Source organism: Myotis yumanensis, unplaced genomic scaffold (assembly GCF_028538775.1).
Source record: "Myotis yumanensis isolate MYYU_CA2020_CCGP unplaced genomic scaffold, mMyoYum1.0.hap1 SCAF_16, whole genome shotgun sequence".
Lineage (NCBI taxonomy): Eukaryota > Metazoa > Chordata > Mammalia > Chiroptera > Vespertilionidae > Myotis > Myotis yumanensis.
Genome location: NW_027223767.1, coordinates 50060992 through 50083356, shown reverse-complemented (window position 1 = coordinate 50083356; position 22365 = coordinate 50060992). Strand labels below are relative to the sequence as shown.

The window sequence follows — 22365 nt, the reverse complement described above, 5'->3', positions numbered from 1 at the left end:
GGGCGACCGGGTAGGACCACGCCCCCCGCAGCCCCTCCCACGCCGCGCGGCCCCGCGGCGGCTCCTGACCCGGTTTTCACCTGAGCCCCGGCGTGGGGCATCGCTTGAGACCCAGGGCTTCATGCGGGCGGAGCGGCAGGTCCGGCCCAGCGCCGACGAGCTGTCCTGGTCTCGGACAGGCCGGGGCGAACCGGGTGAGGAGAGAACGGGGGCAGTGGGAGCGGAGTCGCGGGGGTCCCGGCAGCCCGCCCCTTCCCACGCCGGCGGCCTCGGGGCAGGCCCGGAGGTGAGAGCGGAGTCACGGGGCTCCGGCAGGTGGCGCTGGCGGGGCGAAGCCGCCGCGGCTCTGCCCTACCCATGCCCCGCCCACCCAAGACCCTGTCCCTCTAAGGCTCCGCCCACCACGGCTCCGCCCATCACAGCCCCGCCCACCACGGGCCCGCCCCGCCCATCCCCGGCGCCGCGGTAGGAAATGACCTAAGCCGCGGCCAGGCGCGGTTCTCTCCAGCGGTGGCGCGGACGTGGGTGCCGCGCGCCATGCCCGCCGAACGGCCTCCGGGCTCGCGGGCGCGGCACCGGCCGGGCAGGTGGGTCCTGGCGCTCACGCCGCCTCTCTCTCCCGCGGGACACCGGACGGCGGGTTCTGCTGCGGGTCCTGCACCGCCGGGAGCGGCGTTCCGGGCTTAGGGAAGCTGCCCAGGTCTGGAGACCCCTAAGGTCGTCCCCCTTGACCAGGGGGGTGGCACCGAGTCCAGAAGGGGGGCTCCGGTTCGGGACGACCTCGGAGGGACACGTCTTCCCGCGCCCCTCTTTAAGAGGAAGGACCTAGAATGGACCAAGTCAGGGACTGGAGACCTGAGTGGGCAGCGCTGGAGTTCTGCCACTCGGGAGGCTAGTGTAACCGGTCCGTCCCGGGGCGGGGCGAGCTGGCCAGGACGGGGAGTGTGGGCTCCCAACCAGCTGGGCGGCAAAGAAGTCTCCACCCACCCGCTCAGGCCCGCCCTACGCGAGGCGTGGAAGGGTTCTGAGGACTGAGAAGGGCTCTGGCTGAAGCTGGGACAGCTGTGCGCAGCTTGGAGGCCAACCGCGCCCCCCCGCCCCCCCCCCGCCCCCAGCCTTCTCATTCGCTCAGAATCTTGCGGGGCCAGCAGCTTCAAGCCGATTTATATGGGCAGGCAACTGTCTACACCCGCAGCCCAGCGCACCCCACCCCACCCCACCCCTGGTATCAGCTGAGAGTAACTCTCCCTCCAGTAGGGACTGGACGGTAGGCGCTTTCACGCTTCATCTCTCTGCTCTTATGTAATCCCAGAAGCTACAGGGGTTCCTAAACTAAACAGCAGGTGCTTGGCTGGTGCCCAGTCTCCACCAGAAGCCAAGCTTGGTGGGCACTCGGCCAACTACTAATGCCAAGGACTGCCCAGGAGTACCTGTCCCAGCAGTGGCCAGCCCCAGCCAGGGCCTGCAGTCTGGGAATCCCGGCCTCACTCTCCACATCTGAGGCCTCCCCCTTCGCCTCCCCTCCTCCCCAGGTGCTGTCACTAACTCTGTCCAGAAAGGAGCTGCTGGGGCCGATGGTCATGGGGGAGCCTGGTAGAGAGGAGTATAAAATCCAGTCTTTTGACGCAGAGACCCAGCAGCTGCTGAAGACAGCGCTCAAAGGTGAGCTTGGGGAGCCCTCCTGAGCCTGGGTCTGGAGCTGCAGACACGGGGCCACGGGGACGGACCGGAGGACTGAGCCCAGCCTGGGAATGTCCAGCCCTCTCTCTCCCTTAGATTTCTGTGAATAGGAGTCAGCACCATAACTTTCAAACCGAAAGAGAAGCTACATTCAGGCCAGTATTTGGGAGTGAGCCATAGTCCTCTCAGAACGTAAAGCCTTCCTAGTAACGTTTACGTGCTCATGAAAGGGGCGTGGGGCACAGAGAACATGGGTTCTGCTCTTCAAGTCCTGACATTGGACCTGGTTTCTGCGTTGCTGCAGCCAGCGCTCTTGAACGTGCAGAGCTGCCTGAGTCGGGACAGAGGATAGAGTGTTCTGCTTGACAGGGGAGAGAGGGTCATTGTCCTGGACCGAGGCCTCCCGCAGCACTCAGGACAGAAGCTCGACTCGGTTAACAATTGGCCGTGCCCATCACATGCCACGCTGAGCTTGTGGGGGAGGCCCTGCCTGGCCTGCTCATGTCAGGGGTTCATGGGAGTGTTATGAGAACACTTGCTCCTGTGAAATTGCTGTCAAAGATACGTAAGTGTTCCTTCCTCAGCCTAGTGCCACACGATCTGTCCTAGGAAACTAGCATTCTTTGCTTAGTCTCTCAGCTGCATGACCTTCCCCGTTGCCTCTGATTGGGCCGCAGGAGGCTCCGGGCGGAGCTGTGCCTGCTTTCCAATCTCTAAGTGAAATGTAAGCATCTCATGGTTGTGCTCTTCTGTAAACATCTCCAGTCCTTCTCAGGAGCAGGTGGAGGCAAATGTACTAATTAAGCAGGTCGAGACTGCCTGCCTGTCTCTACCCCAGATCCAGGTGCCGTGGACTTGGAGAAAGTGGCCAATGTGATTGTGGACCATTCCCTGCAGGACCGCGTGTTCAGCAAGGAAGCAGGACGCATGTGCTATGCCATTATTCAGGTTGGGGAGCGTTGGTGGAGAAGAGGGGAGACACTTGGCTTCAGGCGTGGGCAGAGATGCGAAGGACTTCCCTCAGAGGCAGAGAGAGTAGGACGAGAGGGTCCTCAGCCATGGAAGCTCAGGTGGGGTTGTGATGACACTGCCCGCCCCTAATGCCGCCATCCTTCCTCTGGTTCACAGGCAGAGAGCAAGCAAGCAGGCCAGAGTGTCTTCCGGCGTGGACTCCTCAACCGGCTGCAGCAGGAGTACCAGGCTCGGGAGCAGCTGCGCGCCCGCTCCCCGCAGGGCTGGGTCTGCTATGTCACCTTTATCTGCAACATCTTTGACTACTTGAGGGTGAGGCCACCGCAGCCGCCCTGTGCAGCAGGCAGCCTGTCTCCCGAGGCCACTAAGCCAGTGCTTTGACCCCTGCTGTCCCCGACAGGTGAACAACATGCCCATGATGGCCCTGGTGAACCCCGTCTATGACTGCCTCTTCCGGCTGGCCCAGCCCGACAGTCTGAGTGAGGAGGAGGAGGTATGTGGCCTTGGCCCGGAAGGCTGTGGAGGTGGGCAGGCTTTAGCTCAGCTCAGACCAGCCCAGTGTCCATGGAGGCTTGAGGCATCACTTCCTGGGGCAAGAGCTGGGGGTGGGGGGACAGTGAAGGCCTGTCAGTACAGGACAAGCTGCCAAGTCTGGAACTGACCCAGAACAGAGAGCAGCCAAAACCTCCGGGCTCAGAGGCTTCCCCCCAGCAGGAAAGCCAACCTATAAAATGGAGAGAGCTTTGGCAGCTGTGGATACTGCTGGCCAGAAACCAAACCGGGGTCAGGCAGCGTGGGGGAGAGGAAGCGGGGTTCAGCTGCAGTTTGCAGACAGGGCCTGTGTCTGCCTCGCCCAGATGAAAGACCGTAGGCAAGTCTCTGAACTTGCTTCCTGTCATGTAGGATACGGGTAATACCCACTGGGTGGTGTGAGGCTGGAGTGGGAAGATGCGTGTCTAGGGCCATGCAGTGTCTGGCATGCAGTGAGCGCTCAGTAAATGGCTGCTCTGTGTGACAGGCTGGCCCTGCCCGAGGCTCACCTCCCACTGTCCCTGCAGGTGGACTGCCTGGTGCTGCAGCTGCACCGCGTTGGGGAGCAGCTGGAGAAGATGAACAGGCAGCGAATGGATGAGCTCTTTGTCCTCATCCGGGATGGCTTCCTGCTCCCGACCAGCCTCAGCTCCCTGGCCCAGCTGCTGCTGCTGGAGATCATCGAGTTCCGGGCAGCTGGCTGGAAGACGACCCCAGCTGCCCACAAGTACTACTACAGCGAGGTCTCTGACTAGGCTTCCAGATCAGGCTTCCCTCCCAGCAGCACTGGCCTTGCTTCTACCCACCTCCCACCTGGTGGCACAGTCTTTGCCTCTCCAAAGACTTTTTCCCTTCCAGCCTTTCAGCAGCTCCCAAGAAGTTTCCCACTTATCCAGGGGTTCTGCCATGAGCATCTCCTCCTCCTGCAGGGGTTGGGGAAAACACTACACAGACCTGCCCCCTCCTCCCCTCCCCTCAGTCTCTCCCATACCTCCCACCTGGCCCGGGAAGAGAAGGGCAACTCCTAACAACCACTGCACTGTGTAACCACTGGCACCTCAGTTTCCCATCTGTAAAATGGGTACCCATCGCCACTGGTAGGATGCTTTGGAATGTCAAGGGGGCAAGGTGCAGAGCACAAGTCACACAGAAACTTTTATACGTTTTGTATAAGGACCACTTTGGAAACAGGCGTATTTCCTCCAGTCGTTTTCATGGGTGGCAGTACTGTATCACATGCTACACAGTTCAGGGTGAGAATTTCCTAATAAACCTTTCGGATACTAAAATGCCTCCTTTCATCACCCAAAGGTCCACCCCAAGCAGATGGAAGAGAAGGCTGGATGGGCCCTAAGTTTCTTGGGGGAAATCCAAGTCCATGTATTGCCTCTTTGCAAGGAGATGGGGCAGGGAGAGCGAGTTCTAGCCCACAAAGGAAAGACTAAAGCAATAAATATACTGCCCCATCCTTCCTGTGAGGCCCGCCCTTAAAAAGGAACTACATCCTTAGGCACAGGTATTTTTCAGTGTAGCAGCGGCTCACGTTTCTTGCAGCAGAGAGCCCTCGGCGGCTCCCGGAGCCCCTACTCCTCCTACCACCAGCGGTAGTGGGCCAGGGCACGGTTGGCCTCGGCCATCTTGTGCATGTCGTGCTTCCTCTTGACCACAGGGCCCTGGTTGTGAAAAGCCTGCAGCAGCTCCTGCGACAGCTTCTCTGGCATCAGCGTCCGCCGGTGCTTCTTCTCCCGGCACTCGGTGATCATCCACTTCATGGCCAGGAAGCGTCGGCGCCGGTCGCTTAGTGGCACAGGGACCTGTGCAAGACAGGACATGGGCAAGTTGGCCCAAGAATTAGCTAGGGTTGCAGCCTCCTTCCTCCACGAGTGCTAAGGAGTGGCCACAGGTTCCCTCTGGGTCAGCCCTCGCAAGGCCCCTGAGGAGGGGGACCTGTCTTTTCCTCTGAGCTCCCCTCACCCATGAGCTCAGGGTAGCAGACAGAGGCATTCACTGAGCAAATACGCATTAAGCGCTGACCTCTCTATCTGTAAATGGAAGCTCAGCCAAGTTGATAACAAGCACCAACTGGGAAAAGCCCCACCAGCTGGGTGACTGAGCCAACTCGGATGACAGGTGCCTAAAAATAAGACCCTCTTGTCCAAGAATCATTTGCCAGGCCCCCACTATGTGCCAAGTATCATGCTGGACCCTAGGGACACAGACAGCAATAAGAAAGTCTCTATTTTTATGAAGTTTACACTGAAAAAGAAGATGAGAACACCCACTTATGACAAGGAAACATAATTAAATACTATAATGGGGGCACCTAGTTCAGTTCAACAAATGGTGATGAAGCATCAGTTACAAGTCCAGCACTATGCTAGACACGGTGTATAAAGGATGAGATATAAACAGCCTCTCACCATGAGAAACAGAACACAAGATTTTTTGGGGGGTCTGGGGCTCCGGAAGAGGTCACTTGGATACTTCTTTGCTCCCTTCCATTTTCAGTCATCTCTAACGCTATGGGACTCACATGATCAGATCCCGATAGTCTCTGGCCCCTAGAAAGCTATTCATCTTGATCCAACTCTGGTCCCTTCTACCTGCAAGAACCCCTCCTTGCATCTTGTCCCTGCCTGACCGCTCACCTGATAGAAACGGCCACCCTTGAGGATGGGTGCCAGCCCAATCACCGGCTCGCAGTTTTTCAGTGCCTGGTGGAAGATGGTGTAGGGGTTGCGTTCAATGGTTGCCTGTTCCTCTGAAGAAGCAGCATGGAACTTCGCGAACTGCTTCCTCTTCACAGCTTCCAGAGTCTGCAACGGGACACAGTGGCAGGGGCTGCCCAGGCTTCCTGAAGGGTTTCCCCAGCTGAGCTAGCACCTTGCCCTTCACTCCCATCATCCCGTTCTCCTAGAGCAGTGGTCAGCAAACTGCGGCTCGCGAGCCACATGTGGCTCTTTGGCCCCTTGAGTGTGGCTCTTCCACAAAATACCAACTTCTGTGCATGAGCCACGAAATTTCAATCGCACTGTACGTGCGCACCCGCACGTGGTATTTAGTGGAAGAGCCATGCTCAAAGGGCCAAAGAGACGCATGTGGCTCACCAGCTGCAGTTTGTCGACCACTGTCCTAGAGCAATGCCAAAGCTCCTAAATAGGACGGGAAGAGCCGCTGAGATCTGGGGAGGGGAGGGGAATGGCAGTTGTTCATCCTGCAGGGCTTCATGAAAGCCCCCAACACACACACACACACACACACACACACACACAGAAGTTCATTTCAATGACAGGTACGAGAATCCACTCTTTTTCATGCTAAACTGAAAGCCAAGTACAAAGCTACAGGAGAAAGGAAGATGAGAGAGGAGCTAGTTACCTGTGTCATGAGGGATCTTGCCAGGACCTTGTTTCCTCCTTTCATCATCATGTTGATGAATTTGCTTCAAGGAGAAAAGCAACAGGTTTAGCTTCCAAGGCTGTGTCCCGGAATCCTTGCGGTAGATCCTCCCTGGGCCTGACGCGGGGGAACGAAAGTGGCCCGTCTCACCTGATCACCGGGTCTTCAAACACGGAGCTAGTGTTCGCCGACGGCGCGGCTTTGATGGGCTGGGTCTTCTTGAGCTCCCGCTCAAACTTCTCCTCCTCCGTCAGCTCTGCCCAGGGCTTGCGGTGATAGTCCTTGTCGATCTGCGGATCCCTGAATTCCGAGCTGTAGCGGCTCCACCTCACCTGGGTGAACCTGGGAGACCGGGAAGAGGGGGCGGCGGGCAGAGCTGACTCCACTAGTGCGAAGGCTTGACTTAATAATAGGCAGACTGGCCAGCCCACTGACTAGTGAGCGGCGGCCACCGCTAGCCCAGCCCGAGCAGCAGTAATTCTGGCTCTTGTCTCAAGAGGTAGGAGGGCCGCCCCCAAACAGGCCAGGAAGGCCGCCTCCTGAACCTCAGGGCGGACGCCCGCCTATGCACCTCTCCCCCCAACACAGAAAACCCCAACTCTGAGCTCCTCGGCGAGACCGCGCTTTCAACTCCGAGTCAGAGCCCCCGAGGGCAGGGGGCAGCTACCCAGCCTTCGGATTGGCCCCAAGTCACGCTGCTGGCTCAGAGCTTTGGACCCCGACACCCCGGCCTCCAGGCCGCCTGCACGTCCCGCGCGTCTTGCCTGGGGCCCTGTCCTTCCTCGCTGGCCTCTCGGTGCGGACCGAGCGGCCTCCCAGCTGCCCGCCGCTCTCTCACCCTGGGAACCGCAGGACAGCACTCCGCAAGCTCAGTGTCAGGTCCGAGCACCCGAGCACGGCCTTCACCAAGGGGGCAGCCATCTTGGTTTGCCTCGAGGACCCCACAAGGACTGCCCTCGGCGTGCCTGAGTTAGTGGCGGAAGAGGGGGAAAAGGCTCCGCGGGGTCCTCAATCTGCGCGTCGCCCCATCCCTCTGGGCGTTAAGAGTCTCTAAAACTGAGGCCCAAAGGCAAGAATCAAAAGGAAACACTCGTCCTTCCGTTATCCGTCGCAGGCAGGCGCTCGCTCCTCTCAGGCCCCCATGCAGGCCCCGCCCAGGCTCAGCTCTCGCAGGTTGTCGCGAGGTTTGAGGCCGGGGGCCCGGCCCGGGCGGCTGCAATATGGCGGAGGCGGAAGGAGAGAGCCTGGAATCCTGGCTGAGTGAGTATCCGCGGCCACTTTTGCATGTCCTCGAGCCACCACCGAGCCGCCCCTCCGTGCACCCCTACGGCCCATCCCCGGGCCCCGCGGCGGCGCCGCCTGTCAGCCTGCGCCTGGGCCCGCCGCCGCCGCCAGCGTCCCGCGCTCACGCCCCTTCCCCGGCTGGGCGTCTGGCCCCCGCCGGCACCCGCTCCCCGGGCTGCGGCGCCTCCTCCCGCTCCCACGCGCGTAGGCGTGAGCTCGGGTCCGGTCCCGGCCTCGAGAGCTCCGGGGAAGTGACAGCCAAGTGCTGCCGGCTGAAGGGGAGGCGGTGGAGGGGCTGCGGGCGGCTCAGTCCCTGCCGAAGGGACGCGCTCCGGTTTGGGCTGAAGCTCCGGAGCGGGCGGTGCTCCGAGCACACGCACAGCTTCAGAACCGGGACTGTGTGTTCGAGAAGTGCCGGAATGTTTGAGGTGCGGATATTCCAAAGCCCCAGCACTGAGCTCTGCCCCGCCCCGCGCGCGCACTGGAACAGCGGAGCGGAGCGCAGCGGCCTCTTGCTATCATCGCGAGTTCGGCTTATGAGCCGGGGGCGCGCTGCTAAGTGGGCAGGGGGTTAACTTTGCTGTGGGCTGGCGCAGGCTCCGGGGGGCTTCCTAGAGGGGACCAGCTGGACGTGGTGGAAAGGCGCGGAGAGATGCCTAGATATCTGCAGAGATCTCTGAGCCTCCAGGTCCTTGGAGGTGATGGCTGTTTCCTCCGATTGCCTGGCCTTTCTTAATAAGAAACTGCCTTCAGGTGGTTGAACCTAGGGTTACATTTGCAAAACCTGGGGTTGCAGGCAGCTCACGACGCCTCTGGACCCGTTCTCCCGGAGGCTCAAAGTGCTCTACGCACATTCCTTTATCAAGTTTCCTAGCGAAGCAGACATTGTCACAACTGCACAAAAAGGGGACGCCCGGCTCCAGTCAGACCACTTGCCCAGAGCCACCCAATCAGAATCTAACCGCACTGGACTTGGTTCGATGCCCAGATATTCATGGGGGCATTGGAGTAGTTTAAGTGGCCTACGCTTAGTTTAATAGGTTTAGAGTTATGTTTTGAAATAGGAGAGGGACAGACCAGTTTTTGAGGGAGAATGGAAGTGACATAGGGGAACGGGATGGTATCTGCAGAGACTACAGATGTCCTCGACTTAACCATCGTTCGACACAGTTTTTCGACGTTGCGATGGTGCTAAGGCAGTAAGCATTCAGTAGAAACCGTACTTCAAATTTTGAAATGTGGCCTTTTCCCAGGCTAGCGTTTTGCGGTAGGATGCTCCCTCCTGATGCTGGGCAGCGCCTGCAAGCGCAGCGCCCATCGGCCACTTGAGCACAAGTGTAAACAACGGATACCTATACGGGCGGTACTGTATTGCCAGTGCTTTTTGGATATTGTGTTCTAGGCTAAGCAGTAATGTTGGGTAGGTTATGGGTGTTAAATGCGTTTTCGACTTACGGTATTTCCATCTTATGAAGAGTTTCTCTGTATGTAACCCCATCGTAAGTCTTAAGACTTAAAGGTGTGAACTATCCCCGGGGACTGAATGAACCATTGTTGGGGGCGGACAGTCACGGTGTTTGCTGGTTCACGCTGGGAGTTGCTGTGGGAGAGCGATGGGAGAGAAAGCTGGGAAAGGTACCTTCGAAAAGGCTTGAATTCCAGCCCCGGAAGTTTACATTCTACATTTACCAGACCCCCACTCCTGCTCTACCTTGTGAAATCAGTTTTTAGGAGAATTGCTACCGGAGTTTTATACAGGATGGATCGGAGCAGACATTCTGGAAACTGGTGTGAGGGAGGTGGGGTGGGGGCAGAGATAAGAAATTAGGGGAGAAATTTAAAAAGACATTGAGGAGGAAGGGACTATGGACTGAGAAATGGATGAGGAATGGGAGAGGCGAGGGAAGAGAGGTAAACAATGGGAGTTCAAACCTGGGTGCCTGGAAGTCGGGGCCGGGAGCTGTTTGATGGAAATAGGGAAGTCAGAAGGAGAAGTGATGACTTTGCTTTTAGACTCATTTCTGAACCCAAGAAGCAGTTATAATTACACACTATCTTGTTATTTGCTCTGGTTATGTCTCGTGTGTTGCAGCAGGATTGAATGCATTTTTGACTTTCGATATTTTCAACTTACAAAGAGTTTGTCTGGATGTAACCCCGTCGTAAATCCAACGAGTTAATGGTACGAACTATAGCAAGTGAAGGCACCAGTGCTCGGGCTCCAGCACATCTTCTTCTAGGGCAAGCATGTCAAACTCGTGGCCCCGCAGGCCGCATGCCTCGTTTATTTGGCCCGTGGTAGCTTTTGAGTCTGACATGCTTGTTCTAGGGCCTTGTCACCCCATGTTTTGCCAGAATTATTGCAGAAGCCCCTGCTGCGTCCAGGGTAGGATCCGAGTCCGGTACTTTCTCCGAAGACCCTGCGGAGCCTGGCGTGCTGTGTGCTTGATTTTCTCTGGGTGCCTAACAAACAAACAGTTGGTGATTGACTCCGTTTCGCTTTATTCAACTTCTTTTCTTTTGTAATTATCACTAAAGGTTGACACTCCACTCTCCTTCCGCCCCGGTGAATGCCTGTTGCGTGTGCCTATTTTTGAGTTTTTTGCTCCATAGGACTTGTCTCTGGAGCACCTGAGCTGGGATGGGGTGGCATAGCCAGTGCTGCTGGATCTTATGAGGTACAGGACAGTCAAGGCTAGTGATGGAATTCAGCTGAAAATGAGAGGAGGGAACTAGAGGCACAGACACAGACGAGAGTAAGGCTTTCAGTAAAGACCTGAATATAGAAACCTCGAGTCAGAGTAGAGCCCAGAGGGGCAATTCTGGAAGGCAGGGTCTGCCAGGGAAGCCCTGGTGTCACCTGTGTGCCAGGTGATGGTGAATGCTGAGTGGGTGGCAGCTCGTGTGTACCTGCTTGGGGAGGCAGTGGGCAGATGGAGCGATCCATTCACCCAGAATGCCCCCCAGAGGTTTGTTCAGTCCTGTGGCTGCTGGAGGATTGCTTTCTAAGCTGGAGCGCCCCGGAGGTTCTCCCCAGTGGCATTGGCCATTGCTGAAACCAGGGCTGTTTGTGCCCATGTGTAGGCACAGCGCTCCCTGCAGGTTTGCAGTAGAAAGTTCTACCAAAATGAAAGGAAATGGGGTTCTAGAGTTGAACACAGTGAAAAGCAAGCAGGCCCTATTCCTGGAAGCAGGAGTGCTGTAGAAATTCTAACATGTCTGGGAAAAATACGCTTGTGGTGAATGCCTGTTGCGTGTGCGTTTGTGCGTGCGTGTGTGTGTGTGTGTGTGTGGTGAAGAAAAGGGGGGACCACATCAGACTGTATTGGAAGATACGTTTCCAGTTGTGAACAGTGGCAGTGAATAGGCTGCTTTTTCTTATACAAGCATGTGACTGTCCCCAACATAATAGTGATGGGTGGGATGGCTCCTCAGACCATCTTAATTTTGTGTTTCTACAGCTTCTTTTTTAAAAAATATATATTTTATTGATTTTTTACAGGGAGGAAGGGAGAGGGATAGAGAGTTAGAAACATTGATGAGAGAGAAACATTGACCAGCTGCCTCCTGCACACCCCCTACTGGGAATGTGCCCGCAACCAAGGTACATGCCCTTGATCAGAATTGAACCTGGGACCCTTCAGTCCGCAGGCCGACGCTCTATCCACTGAGCCAAACCAGTTAGGGCTTCTACAGCCTCTTGATGTCATGTGAGAACTGTAAGCATCTCAGATGTTAGGGATTAGTAACAAAGCCACGCTAACACCTGAGACGGTTTCAGATAACCGGTGGGAAGTCCGGGGCTGCTCTGGAAGGTGACAGTGGGTCACTATGGCAGTTAATAGCCACTCTTGATAGAATTAGTTCCTCTTTCCTTCCAGCTTGACATTTTGAAGGGCCTGCTGATTCTCTTTTCAAGATTGAGAACGCACATCTCTCATTTCCTCCAAATATGAACCTAAACCATCCGAATCCTCTTGCAGCCAAAGCAGAGACACTGCCAGGCAGGTGCAGCATCCGGCACTGCGGCCTCTGCTCAGCCTCTGCGTCTGCTGACCTCTTGTGGCTCAGCCCAGGGAGGGCGTTGGGGGGCATGGCGTCCCTGTTAGGATTTGCCTGTGGAGCTAGTGGTTTTTAACGTTAAGAAAACAGACCCAAGAAATCAGAACTCAGGCACTTCTAACAACACCCCTGGCCTCTGTCGCTCTGTGCGACCCTGGTGGGAATCAGCAGGAGCCTGCGTGTTTAAAGGATCAGCCTTCCATTTGTCTTCTGAACCTGAAGCCCTAAATTTAGCAAACAGCTTAAAGCTTCTTTCTGGAAGAGCAAATTCCAAGATTTGACTCAGAGATGGGAACACATTTAAAAAAAAACAAATGTCCCCAGTAGTCTGAATGCTAGCAGTGTAGCAGAAAGAAAACCTAGTGGGAAAACGCTCTGTCCACAGCAAATGAGAAAGTGCCTTCTGAAAGCCTTGATAATTACCAAGAGCTGGGAACACATTTAACCACCCTCAGCTGGGGCCATTCTCTGCAAACACAGCTCCGGGGATTACAGGGAAAAGAGGATCCACACCAAGTATTAGGAGACTTGGCATTGAGCACTGACTTTAAACTCCCAATGACCCTCGAGGACGCTCCGACATTTGTCTTTGTCCTTGATCACGGAAGACCATTAAACCTGAGGGTACTCACTACTCAAGCTTAGATTCTGTTTCTGTGACCCCAGGGACAGATAGCACAAGGTATGGTGCTCAGTAGGGGTTCAATAGATGTTGTTAGCTTAACTTAAAATGATGAGCATTGTGTGCAATTTAAAACACATTTAAAGCATTAAATAGGTTAGGTCTTGAAAAGTTTTTGAAGGTATGTGGGATGTACATTTTTTATCAAGTATCCTCTTCTTTACTTTCTCCAGGAAACACTTCTTTTCTTTTGAAATTACCAATTTTTTTATTAAAAATTTTTTTCGATTATAGTTTACATTCAGTATCATTTTGTATTAGTTTCAAGTGTACAGCACAGTGGTTAAACAATCATATACTTTACAAAGTGTTTCTCCCCTAATATTTCCAGTACTCACCTGGCACCATACCTAGTTATTACACTATTATTTTTAAGTTAATTGATAAATTAAAGGTATGTGTTTCCAACTTTTTTCCTTTTTTTGAATTTATTGTGGTGACATTGGTTAACAAAATTATATAGATTTCAGGTGTATTAGTCTATTATTGACTATATTTCCTATGCTATACCAGGAAATACTTCTTTTTTTTTTTTTTAATATATTTTATTGATTTTTTACAGAGAGGAAGGGAGAGAGATAGATAGTTAGAAACATCGATGGGAGAGAAACATCGACCAGCTGCCTCCTGCACATCTCCCACGGGGGATGTGCCCGCAACCCAGGTACATGCCCTTGACCGGAATCGAACCCGGGACCTTTCAGTCCGCAGGCCGACGCTCTATCCACTGAGCCAAACCGGTCCTGGCCAGGAAATACTTCTTGATCACCCCTGCTTGCTTAACACTTAGCTTATTTTTACATAGCTGGAGTTATCCATATTTTTTGTTATATTAAACATTTCATATAGGCATCTACTTGAATATTTTATTTATTTTTAAAATTTGTTTTTATTGACTTTAGAGAGCGAGGAAGGGGAAGAGAGAGTGTGTTTGTAATTATTTGTGTTGTTTTTAAATCCTCCCCCGAGGATATGTTTCCTTCATTGGTTCTAGAGAGGGAGGGAGAGAGAAACATTGATCAGTTAGTTGCCTCCAGTATGTGCTCCAACTGGGGATCAAACCCATGACTGCTTGGCGCATAGGTCGGCACTTAACCACTTAGCAACCTGGGCCAGGCCTGTTTGTGTTCATTCTGCCGAACACGGTCTACTTAAGCTCCACGAGCTGAGAATTGTCTCCTTTGTGACTTTCACAACATGGACAGCGAGTGGAGCTGTATGTGACTCGCTGCCTGACCGAACTGTTGAGGCTTTTGTTAGAGAAGAAGTTTGGAAAAAACCTATCTTCACATCCAGGCCTGAAAATCATGGGGACAATCTTCTGCTCTGTCCTCCTTGCTCTTTGTAACATTGTCCTCTTCTTGGTTCTGTCCCAAGATAAGGCCACCAATCCTTCCAACCGCCAGGAGGACTGGGAATACATAATCGGCTTCTGTGATCAGATCAACAAGGAGCTGGAAGGGTGAGTCTCCGAGCTGTGAGGGGACAGGTTGACTGGGAAGGTACCAGACTGAGGCCGAGGGGGTCTAGCCAGAGGGCCTCAGGGTCAGTGTCTTGAAAATGTGGTTGCTTATCTCCTAGGCCACAGATCGCTGTCCGACTGCTGGCCCATAAGGTCCAGTCCCCACAGGAATGGGAGGCGGTCCAGGCCCTGACGGTAGGTTTTTCATCCTGAGGGTGGATCTTCATGAGCCCAGGCCTGTTCTGGAGCATGTTAGATGTTTTACAGATGTGCGTGCCCCTGTGCCAGGCACTGAGGCTTCAAAGATGGCTGCCCGGCCATGAGGTTTAGTGGGAGAAGCAGAGGCTGAGGGAGGGAGCCAGAGGCAGGGCCCTGAGCCGAGGGTGGGGCTCAGAGAAGGCTTCTTGAAGAGATGTTGACAGAGCTGTCCTGCCAGTTCAGAGCTGGCCAACTGAAGAAAAGTGGAGGTGAGTATAAGTCCTTCCGGAGCAAAAAACAATGCCAGTTACTAGTGAAGACATCACAGCAAGGGGCAATCTTAGAGTTTATTCAGACTAAGAGGATTCAAGACATGGATCCTCTCACCCAAACAGAGGAGTCATCCCAGGGTTCTGCCTGACCTCACTGAGGTGCTAGGAAGGTGGAAGAGACGTGGCCGTGAAAAGGGCGCTTAGGCAGCCCACACGCACGCCTCTGCGATCGAAGTCGAGCGGCGGCCTCAGACGGTGGTGCTCAGGGTGGTTTTGGACATTCGGTGATAGATGGAGGCGCTTTTGGTTTCACGTCACAGATGCTACTGGCATCAGGTGGGTAGAGGCCAGGGATGCTGCCAACACCCTGCAGCACCGGGCAGGCTTCCACAGAGAGATGTCAGTAACTGCACAGCTGGAAAACCCGCTCACAAAGATGGAAGCGAGAAGGGGACCCCTGGGCTGGTGTGCTCCTTGGCATAAACTGAGGCAGAGGGAAGCTTGTGGGAGTTGTATGGCCCCAGAGGAAATAAATGGAAGCGGGGGGCGGGGGGGGGGAACATGTCATCTAAAACGTAGAAACAATTAAAACTTTATCTCCCACCTCCCCAAAATGTCCATCAGCTTGTGGAAAGAACCCTGGACCTTGAGTCAGAATCCTTCTCGGGGCCTCCTTTTCCTCATCTGTAAAAATGGCAGCATCGTGCGGCACCCCCACCTAGCCTCTCCTGTGTGTGGCTACAGGTGCTGGAGGCGTGTATGAAGAACTGTGGGCGGAGATTTCACAACGAAGTGGGAAAGTTCCGGTTTTTGAATGAGTTGATCAAAGTCGTCTCTCCAAAGGTCAGTCAGTGCAGTTCCCTCATTTCTAGGAACTTCCTTTGTGTCTCTCCCCCTCTCCCACCTACTAGCTGTTACTGCACAACCAGCATCTCTGTGGACTTGAATTTCTTCGCCTCCTGTCTTTGGAGAGCTGGGCCCTGCGGGTAGCGGATGACACCACAGGGACAGGCAGACCTCTGGCGGGCTCCCAGCCTAAATACAAGTGACGTGGCAGCAGCGGTGTATTGGGAGGGCCTGGGTAGCACAGGCCTTTGGCTCCTAGCACAGAAGCCAGTTGTGTGTGGCCGATCTCACGTGGATACAAGGAGCTGGCCTCCCTTACTCAGCTGCTCAGGCTCTGTTGCTCACTCGTGTTGCTTATACCCACTTACAGCAGAGGGAACAGTTCTTGTGCTAAAGACATTGGCTCCTTTGAGATAAAGCGTAATTGTTTCTGGCAGATTGTGCATGGAAATTCAGGGCCAAGCTCCAGGCCCCCTGCCTAACCACAATGGATACAGCTCGGCCCCAAGCAGTGCCCTCCCCTCCCCACCCCTGCTGCCTCACACCTGACCCCTGCTGGTTTCCCATAGGTCTGAGGGCTCTAACTTTTAGCAACCACTCATTGCTGTGAAGAAAGCCTTCCCACTGTTTCTGCCTCCAGACTCCAATGACCAGTTTTCCGATTTCCTTTTGCCTCTTAGTACCTGGGGGACAGGGTGTCTGAGAAAGTGAAGACCAAGGTTATTGAGCTACTTTATAGCTGGACGTTGGCCCTGCCGGAAGAATCAAAGATTAAAGATGCCTACCACATGTTGAAGAGACAGGGTATGTGCCTATTCCCGCCTCAGCCTCCATGCAGCCCAAAGGCTGGCCAAGGCCAGGAAGAATGAGGGGGTGTCTGCTGTCTCCATGCTATGTCCCTTCCTCCCTCCTGAGGACAATGGGACAGGCTTGGCTGGAGGTTAACGGGAGGTGTGTGTAGCCTGCTTGTCCTGCCCCTACAGGTCCTGATCACAGGGATGTGTCCCCTTGCTGTGTGAGCAAACACTCTGCCCTGTGTCACCTTTCAGGCATAGTGCAGTCTGACCCACTGATCCCTGTGGACAGGACACTGATCCCCTCTCCACCACCTCGTCCCAAAAACCCTGTGTTTGATGATGAGGAGAAATCCAAGGTAAAGTGCAGCCAGCCTGCAGTCCTCAGGCGAGGTGTGGCCTTGCTCACGCTGTGGGGAGCTCCAGTTCCCCAGGTGGAGCGCTGCCTTTGCCTTCACCTGTGATACCCTTCTCGTCCAGCTTTTAGCCAAGTTGTTGAAAAGCAAAAACCCAGATGACCTGCAAGAGGCCAACAAGCTGATCAAGTCCATGGTGAAGGAAGTGAGTGGGCCCTGGGCTTTGGGTGTGGGGTGGCGGAGCCCATGACGCAGAGAAGCCCTTTCCCTTGGCATCAGGCCTGCTCTTCGCCCCTGCCACCAGCCCACACATGGAGAGGCTGTGGATGGACTACAGGAGCAATGGTGGATGGGGACAGGACTTTTAAAACAAAAACCTGTTAATGGTCTGAGGCCCGTGGTTTCCAGGCACCATGTTCTCTGGTGTGACCCATGCCTCGAGGGATTCTGTGGGGCAGTGGGACAAGTCTGGTTGAGCTTTCTCCTTGATCCTCTTTGCAGGATGAGGCACGGATCCAGAAGGTGACCAAGCGTCTGCACACTTTAGAGGAGGTTAATAACAACGTGAAGCTGCTCAGTGAGATGCTGCTTCATTACAGCAAGGAGGATTCGTCAGAGGCAGATAAAGAGCTCATGAAGGTAGCTCCCCACCACGAGGAGAGCTGGGCTCTGGGCAGGGAGCCAGCCTTCGCCAGGTGCCTGCTCTGTTGAAGATGCTGCTGCACATCTGCTGGTCCCTAACTTGCCCCGGGCAGAGGAGCTGCGTGTGCACGGCTCTGACCGAGACCTGTTCTCAGCCTTGCCTCCTGCAGAGGCCCCCCTGTGCCCTAACGTGGCACCTCAGTTCTTGGCCACAGATACTGTGAATTCTGAGTACGTGCTGGCAGGGATGTACTTGCCCTTGTCCGTCCTGGTGACTTCTCTGCCTAAGCAGGTATTTGGGTGTCAGTGTGGTGCAGGCTGGCAGCAGAGGACTTGTGCTCTGAGCCAGCTCTACCAGTAACTGACCATGATGCCAGGAGAGCCTGATTTTCTGGGCATGAATGCTAAAGTAGATGATCTCCAAGGTTATGTCTGGGTCTCTTTCAGGAGCTGTTTGATCGGTGTGAGAATAAGAGGCGGACATTATTCAAACTAGCCAGCGAGACAGAGGACAGTGACAATAGTTTGGGTGAGTGGAAAGACTAGGTGACAAGTACGGCCCAGGAATTGGATTTGTGTGTGGAGGGTGAGTTGTCAGGGCCAGGGATGAGAAGTCTCTTTTCTACTCTAGGGGACATCCTGCAGGCCAGTGACAACCTCTCCCGAGTCATCAACTCATACAAAACAATCATTGAAGGGCAGGTCATCAATGGGGAGGTGGCCACCTCAGCCATGTCTGACTCTGAAGGTAAAATGTTTTCGGCTCCTCGTTCTGGAACCTCCAGACCAGCCACCATCCCCACCTCGTGTGTCAGCCCACAGGGCTCAAGGGGATTCTAAGTGGTTCTCCAGCTTCCCAGAGGGCAGGGGATTGGACAGGGCTTTCTCCACCTGCCTTCACTTTTCTACTTGGCATGAATGCCCTTGCGTTAGGCCAGAGGCTGCATAGCCACCCCGGTGCCCCTAATGATTCCTGTCCCCTTCCATTCACTCCTTCAGGACACCACCACTCCAGGAACCAAGGCACTCTCATCGACCTGGCAGAGTTGGATGCACCGGGCAGCTCAACCCCCGTTTTGGCCCCCACCCCACCCTCCTCCGGCATCCCCATCCTCCCTCCACCCCCCCAGGCCTCAGCACCTGGGCGCAGCCGCTCGTCCAGCCAGGCGGAGGCCCCCCCAGGGCCCAACAACACAAGCAATGCCCTCTCCTTGCTGGATGAAGAGCTGCTCTGCTTGGGTGTGTCCTAGAGGAAGGCTGTAAAGGGCTTCTAGCAGAACCAGTGGAGAAAGGGCATGGAATTAGAAGGTGGCCTATATGGTGCCCTGTGTGCTTAGCAAGGATAGGGAGGCTTCACTTGTAGGGAGAGTCAAGTTCAGTGTCCCTCAGGCTGTCTGTAGTCGACTCTGGGTGGAAACAGTAGACCCAGTCTTGCTCTGCTTCCATCTTCCCTGGAACACCCCCCACATGTCAGGACTCCCCTCTGGAGGTTGCCAGGGGAATACATCCTTTTTACTGTGGGACCCCTCAGATGGTGGAGCTGGAGCTGCCTGGCCCTGCGCCTCTGCTCATCACAGCCATCTTTGTTCCCAGGCCTTGCTGACCCAGCCCCTAGGGCTCCTCACAAAGAGTCAGCTGGAAACGGCCAGTGGCCCCTGTTCCAGGTAGGTGTACAGGTGATATCACTGAGACACTGGACAACCTTGACTTGTCAGTATCTTTCCAAAGTAGTCCTTAGCCCCTGGGGCCCTGTCCTTGGAGGGCTGCTAGTCCAGTGGGATTGCAAAGGAGCCAGGAGTGGAGAGCCAAAACCCTCCGCGCCCCTGCTCACTTGTACTTTCCATTCCCCATAGAACGAACAGTCGGACCTGGACTTCTTCAGCCCCAAACCTGGGACTGCTGCTTGTAGCCCCTCAGATGGGCCTGTCCTCCAGCCCTCAGCAACCCCTGCAGGCAACTCCCAGCCTCCACTGCTACCCCCCTTCCCAGCTCCTGTGGTCCCAGCCAGCGTTTCTGCTCCAAAAACAGGCTTTTTGTTCCCCACTGGACCGGCCCCAGCTTCAGCCCCAAAGGCTGAACCCACAGCCCCTGGGTACCATGGCTCAGCTTTGAGCGACAGCTCCCTGCACCAGTTGGATGCCCTCGATCAGCTTTTAGAAGAAGCCAAAGCGTAATGAGTGGGAGAGGGGGGTTGGGCTTAGAACCAATGGGGTTGGGGATGTTCTTTTGGTCTGATCTGAGACTGGAATCTGAAAGCGAGGGGGTACATAGGAGCCAGCTCTGGCCTGGGGGTGTGGGAGGCGCTTTGCGAGAGTTGGCCCAACAGCTCTGCTTGGTCTCTGACTGGCCTTCTCCTTCCTGCCTCCCAGGACCTCAGGCCTGGTGAAACCCATCTCCTCCAGCTTCTTCCCTGGGGCCACTGCCTCCCCTCTGATCCCCAGCAGCACCTCAGCTAGGCCTCTCCTGCCGTTCTCCACGGGGCCTGGCAGCCCTCTCTTCCAGCCACCTGTCTTCCCATCCCAGGGGAGCCCCATGAAGGGGCCTGAGCTCTCCCTGGCCAGTGTCCATGTCCCCCTGGAATCTATCAAGCCTAGTAGGTGTTGGAGGCGTGGAGTGGGAGAAGTGGGGCCCCTAACTTACAGCATTGTGGGGAGGGGTGGTACAGGCTGTCCTTGCTCGGGTCCCTTAGAGTCAAACGTGACCTGTTCCCTTATTGTCCTGGCTACTGCGCAGTCTTGTGAAGTTCTGACAGCGGTCCTTTCCCAGACTCCTTCCCGGAGCACTGCTCTCCCCACTTGGCTGTAGCAGACACCCCTGGTTCTGCTGGGGCTTGTTGACCTGCTCGCTCCTTCCACACCCACGTGCCACCTTCTTGCAGGCAGTGCCCTTCCTGTGACAGCCTATGATAAAAACGGCTTCCGCATCCTCTTCCACTTCGCCAAGGAATGTCCACCAGGACGGCCTGATGTGCTGGTGGTGGTTGTGTCCATGCTGAATACGGCTCCTTTGCCTATAAGAAGCATCGTGCTTCAGGCCGCAGTGCCCAAGGTACTTCCCAGGGCCTCGAGAGGCAGAAATTACCTTTATCTTGACTCCACTGCATTGAGTGGCCAGCAGGCGGCAGTGTGTGTCCGATGTAACCATACTGGGTTCCACCTGCCGCCTCTTCAAAAGGAGCTTTCTCTTCCTCTTTAGTCAATGAAGGTGAAGTTGCAGCCACCCTCTGGGACGGAACTCTCTCCATTTAGCCCCATCCAGCCACCTGCAGCCATCACCCAGGTCATGCTGCTGGCGAATCCACTGAAGGTGAGCCGAAGCCCCAGATTAGGATCTTGTCATCACCACCTTCAGCCCTGCCCACCTCCCAACCAGAAGTGTCATGGTCCCGCAGCTTTAACCCTGTCCCTCTCCTCCCCTGGTTCAGTGGCAGAGTGAGGATGGGGTGGTGGGATCAGGGCCTGTCCCCCAGCACAAAAAAACCTCGAGGTTATAGTCTCACACACTGCCCCTCTGTCGCAGGAGAAGGCAAGGCTTCGATATAGGCTGACCTTCGCCCTTGGGGAGCAGCTGAGCACAGAAGTGGGTGAGGTGGACCAGTTCCCTCCTGTGGAGCAGTGGGGGAACCTATGACCCTGAAGGATGCGGTCGTCTCCACTTTGAAGCCCAAGTAGGTTGCCCCGAGGCAGACAGGAGGGCTCTCCGGGTCGTCATTCTCCGTGTCCTGACCACAGTGCTGGAGCTTTGGTGTGGAACAGGGGCCCTGGGCATTGCTGCCAGGAGCTCAACTGTGATGGTGTCTCCTTTGGCCCCTTAAAGGACCTGTTTTTATCTACCTGTGTGACTTGAAGTGGCCATGTACTGTTGGGCGGGATGTGGCCCCGGACTCTGCACTGTCGCCCTGGGAACACAGACTTACAGCTGGAGTAGGTTTTCCCCTCGTGCTGGCACCCCGCTGCCACAGGGAGGAGGTCTCTAAAAAGACTTGGGGCCCTTCTCCAAGGACCAGGTCCTCACTCCCCACCTCCACCATGCTACTCTCTGCTCCCCTTGCTGGCAGGCTCCTACCTGCAGGAAGGTGGGCAAGGTCCACTGGTCCCAAACGGGCCTGGGCACGAGAAAGGAGGGGGTGTGCTGCCTTCCACGGGCAGTGCCAGTCTGGAATGGCCACTGGATAAGGGTGTGCTTGTCCCTGGCGATGGCAAGCTGTGTCCTTTGGACATCTCAGCAGGACGTGGAACTCAGCCTATTAGAAACAGAACTTGGCCCCAAAGTAGCCTAAACTAAGGCTAAGAGAGAAGACAGAAGAGAACCGTTTCCCCTTCTCCGAAGCAGGTACTCGGAGCTTTCTGCGAAAAGTGTGCCTCCCAACGTGGGAACAGGCCAGCCTATTCACTACCTCTTGCTTGGCATGAAATAAACTGCTGTCTTGCCCTTCGAGCCCCTGAAGGGAGGACAATTCCTGCCCCCCTCTACGTCCTCCTGCCTTGGCCTCCCTCTACCCCCAGATGGCCTGTCAGGACAAAAGTCACAGACAGGAGGCCTCAGGGTCAGGCAATTGCACTAGACTTACCTGCTGCCCAGAAACTGACTGTCCTCAGCTGCAGAGGGGTACTGTCAGCGAGATGTTGGGTCTGGAGATGGTGAGATTGGGGGCCATGCTTGAATCGAGTCACCAGACCTTATTGCTTGAACAGTGCTCAGCCCAGCTAGCTTGTGCCAGCCTGTAGGCCTCCCAGGGCAACAGGAAAGTGAGAACCACCAGCTGGGGAAAGAGGACACAGCTCACCTGAACTCAGCTGGACGGGCTCAGAGCCATCTCCAGGGGAAGGTGGCACAAGCCACGTTCCTGGATTCCTCCCTGTTCCTTGCCAGGCTTCCTTACTCACCTTCCCCTTCCCTCCCATCTCTGGCAAGCAGGTTTCATTGCTTCGTTAAGATAGGTCAAACGTGAACTGATTTCACTCCTTACGGAATAAATCCAAGAGTTTTCCAGAGGCTGGCTGCCGCAGCCCTGGAAAAGTCTGTGGGATTGCTCCCTGGAACTGTACCTTTACAATGAGGTTTAGGCGTTAAAATTATTTATGAGTGTGACTGTTTCATGATAAACAGCTATACTGGATATATCAACTCTGCTGCCCTTATTTTACTGCATGTTAAATAAAACCATTTTCACCCTACTTGGAAT

The 22365-nt window shown here is 55.1% G+C and overlaps 3 protein-coding genes and 1 pseudogene across 8 annotated transcripts; 2 read left to right on the top strand and 2 right to left on the bottom strand.

Moving 5' to 3' along the window:
* The first annotated feature begins 125 nt into the window (after nt 1-125).
* MIF4GD (MIF4G domain containing) lies at nt 126-4472 on the top strand. Of its 5 annotated transcripts, none has more exons than XM_070394588.1 (6): nt 126-194; nt 1533-1662; nt 2519-2715; nt 2809-2964; nt 3053-3145; nt 3711-4472. In XM_070394588.1, the coding sequence occupies exons 2-6, from the start codon at nt 1575-1577 to the stop codon at nt 3936-3938; spliced, it is 762 nt and encodes a 253-aa protein (XP_070250689.1). In that variant the 5' UTR covers nt 126-194; nt 1533-1574; the 3' UTR covers nt 3939-4472. The 5 variants fall into 5 exon arrangements, with proteins under 5 accessions (XP_070250689.1, XP_070250686.1, XP_070250690.1 ...); XM_070394585.1 differs by lacking the exon at nt 126-194 and adding an exon at nt 438-587; XM_070394589.1 differs by lacking the exon at nt 126-194 and adding an exon at nt 440-587 and having other exon boundaries at nt 2519-2628.
* Nucleotides 4315-7720, bottom strand: MRPS7 (mitochondrial ribosomal protein S7). The gene is made up of 5 exons (XM_070394591.1): nt 7421-7720; nt 6733-6924; nt 6562-6625; nt 5832-5999; nt 4315-4997 (listed from the first exon to the last, which is right to left on the bottom strand). Exons 1-5 carry the CDS (start codon nt 7501-7503, stop codon nt 4776-4778), a joined length of 729 nt encoding a protein of 242 aa, XP_070250692.1. The 5' UTR covers nt 7504-7720; the 3' UTR covers nt 4315-4775.
* Nucleotides 7721-7762: 42 nt separating this feature from the next.
* Nucleotides 7763-22110, top strand: GGA3 (golgi associated, gamma adaptin ear containing, ARF binding protein 3). 2 transcript variants are annotated; one of them, XM_070394558.1, is made up of 17 exons: nt 7763-7842; nt 13988-14072; nt 14192-14267; nt 15287-15385; nt 16069-16192; nt 16438-16541; nt 16663-16743; nt 17040-17177; nt 17628-17709; nt 17812-17928; nt 18180-18419; nt 18774-18844; nt 19034-19350; nt 19550-19773; nt 20059-20228; nt 20376-20486; nt 20997-22110. In XM_070394558.1, exons 1-17 carry the CDS (start codon nt 7803-7805, stop codon nt 21024-21026), a joined length of 2109 nt encoding a protein of 702 aa, XP_070250659.1. In that variant the 5' UTR covers nt 7763-7802; the 3' UTR covers nt 21027-22110. The 2 variants fall into 2 exon arrangements, with proteins under 2 accessions (XP_070250659.1, XP_070250658.1); XM_070394557.1 differs by having other exon boundaries at nt 20700-21012.
* Nucleotides 12241-12353, bottom strand: LOC138995243 (small nucleolar RNA SNORA32; annotated as a pseudogene).
* Nucleotides 22111-22365: the final 255 nt, after the last annotated feature.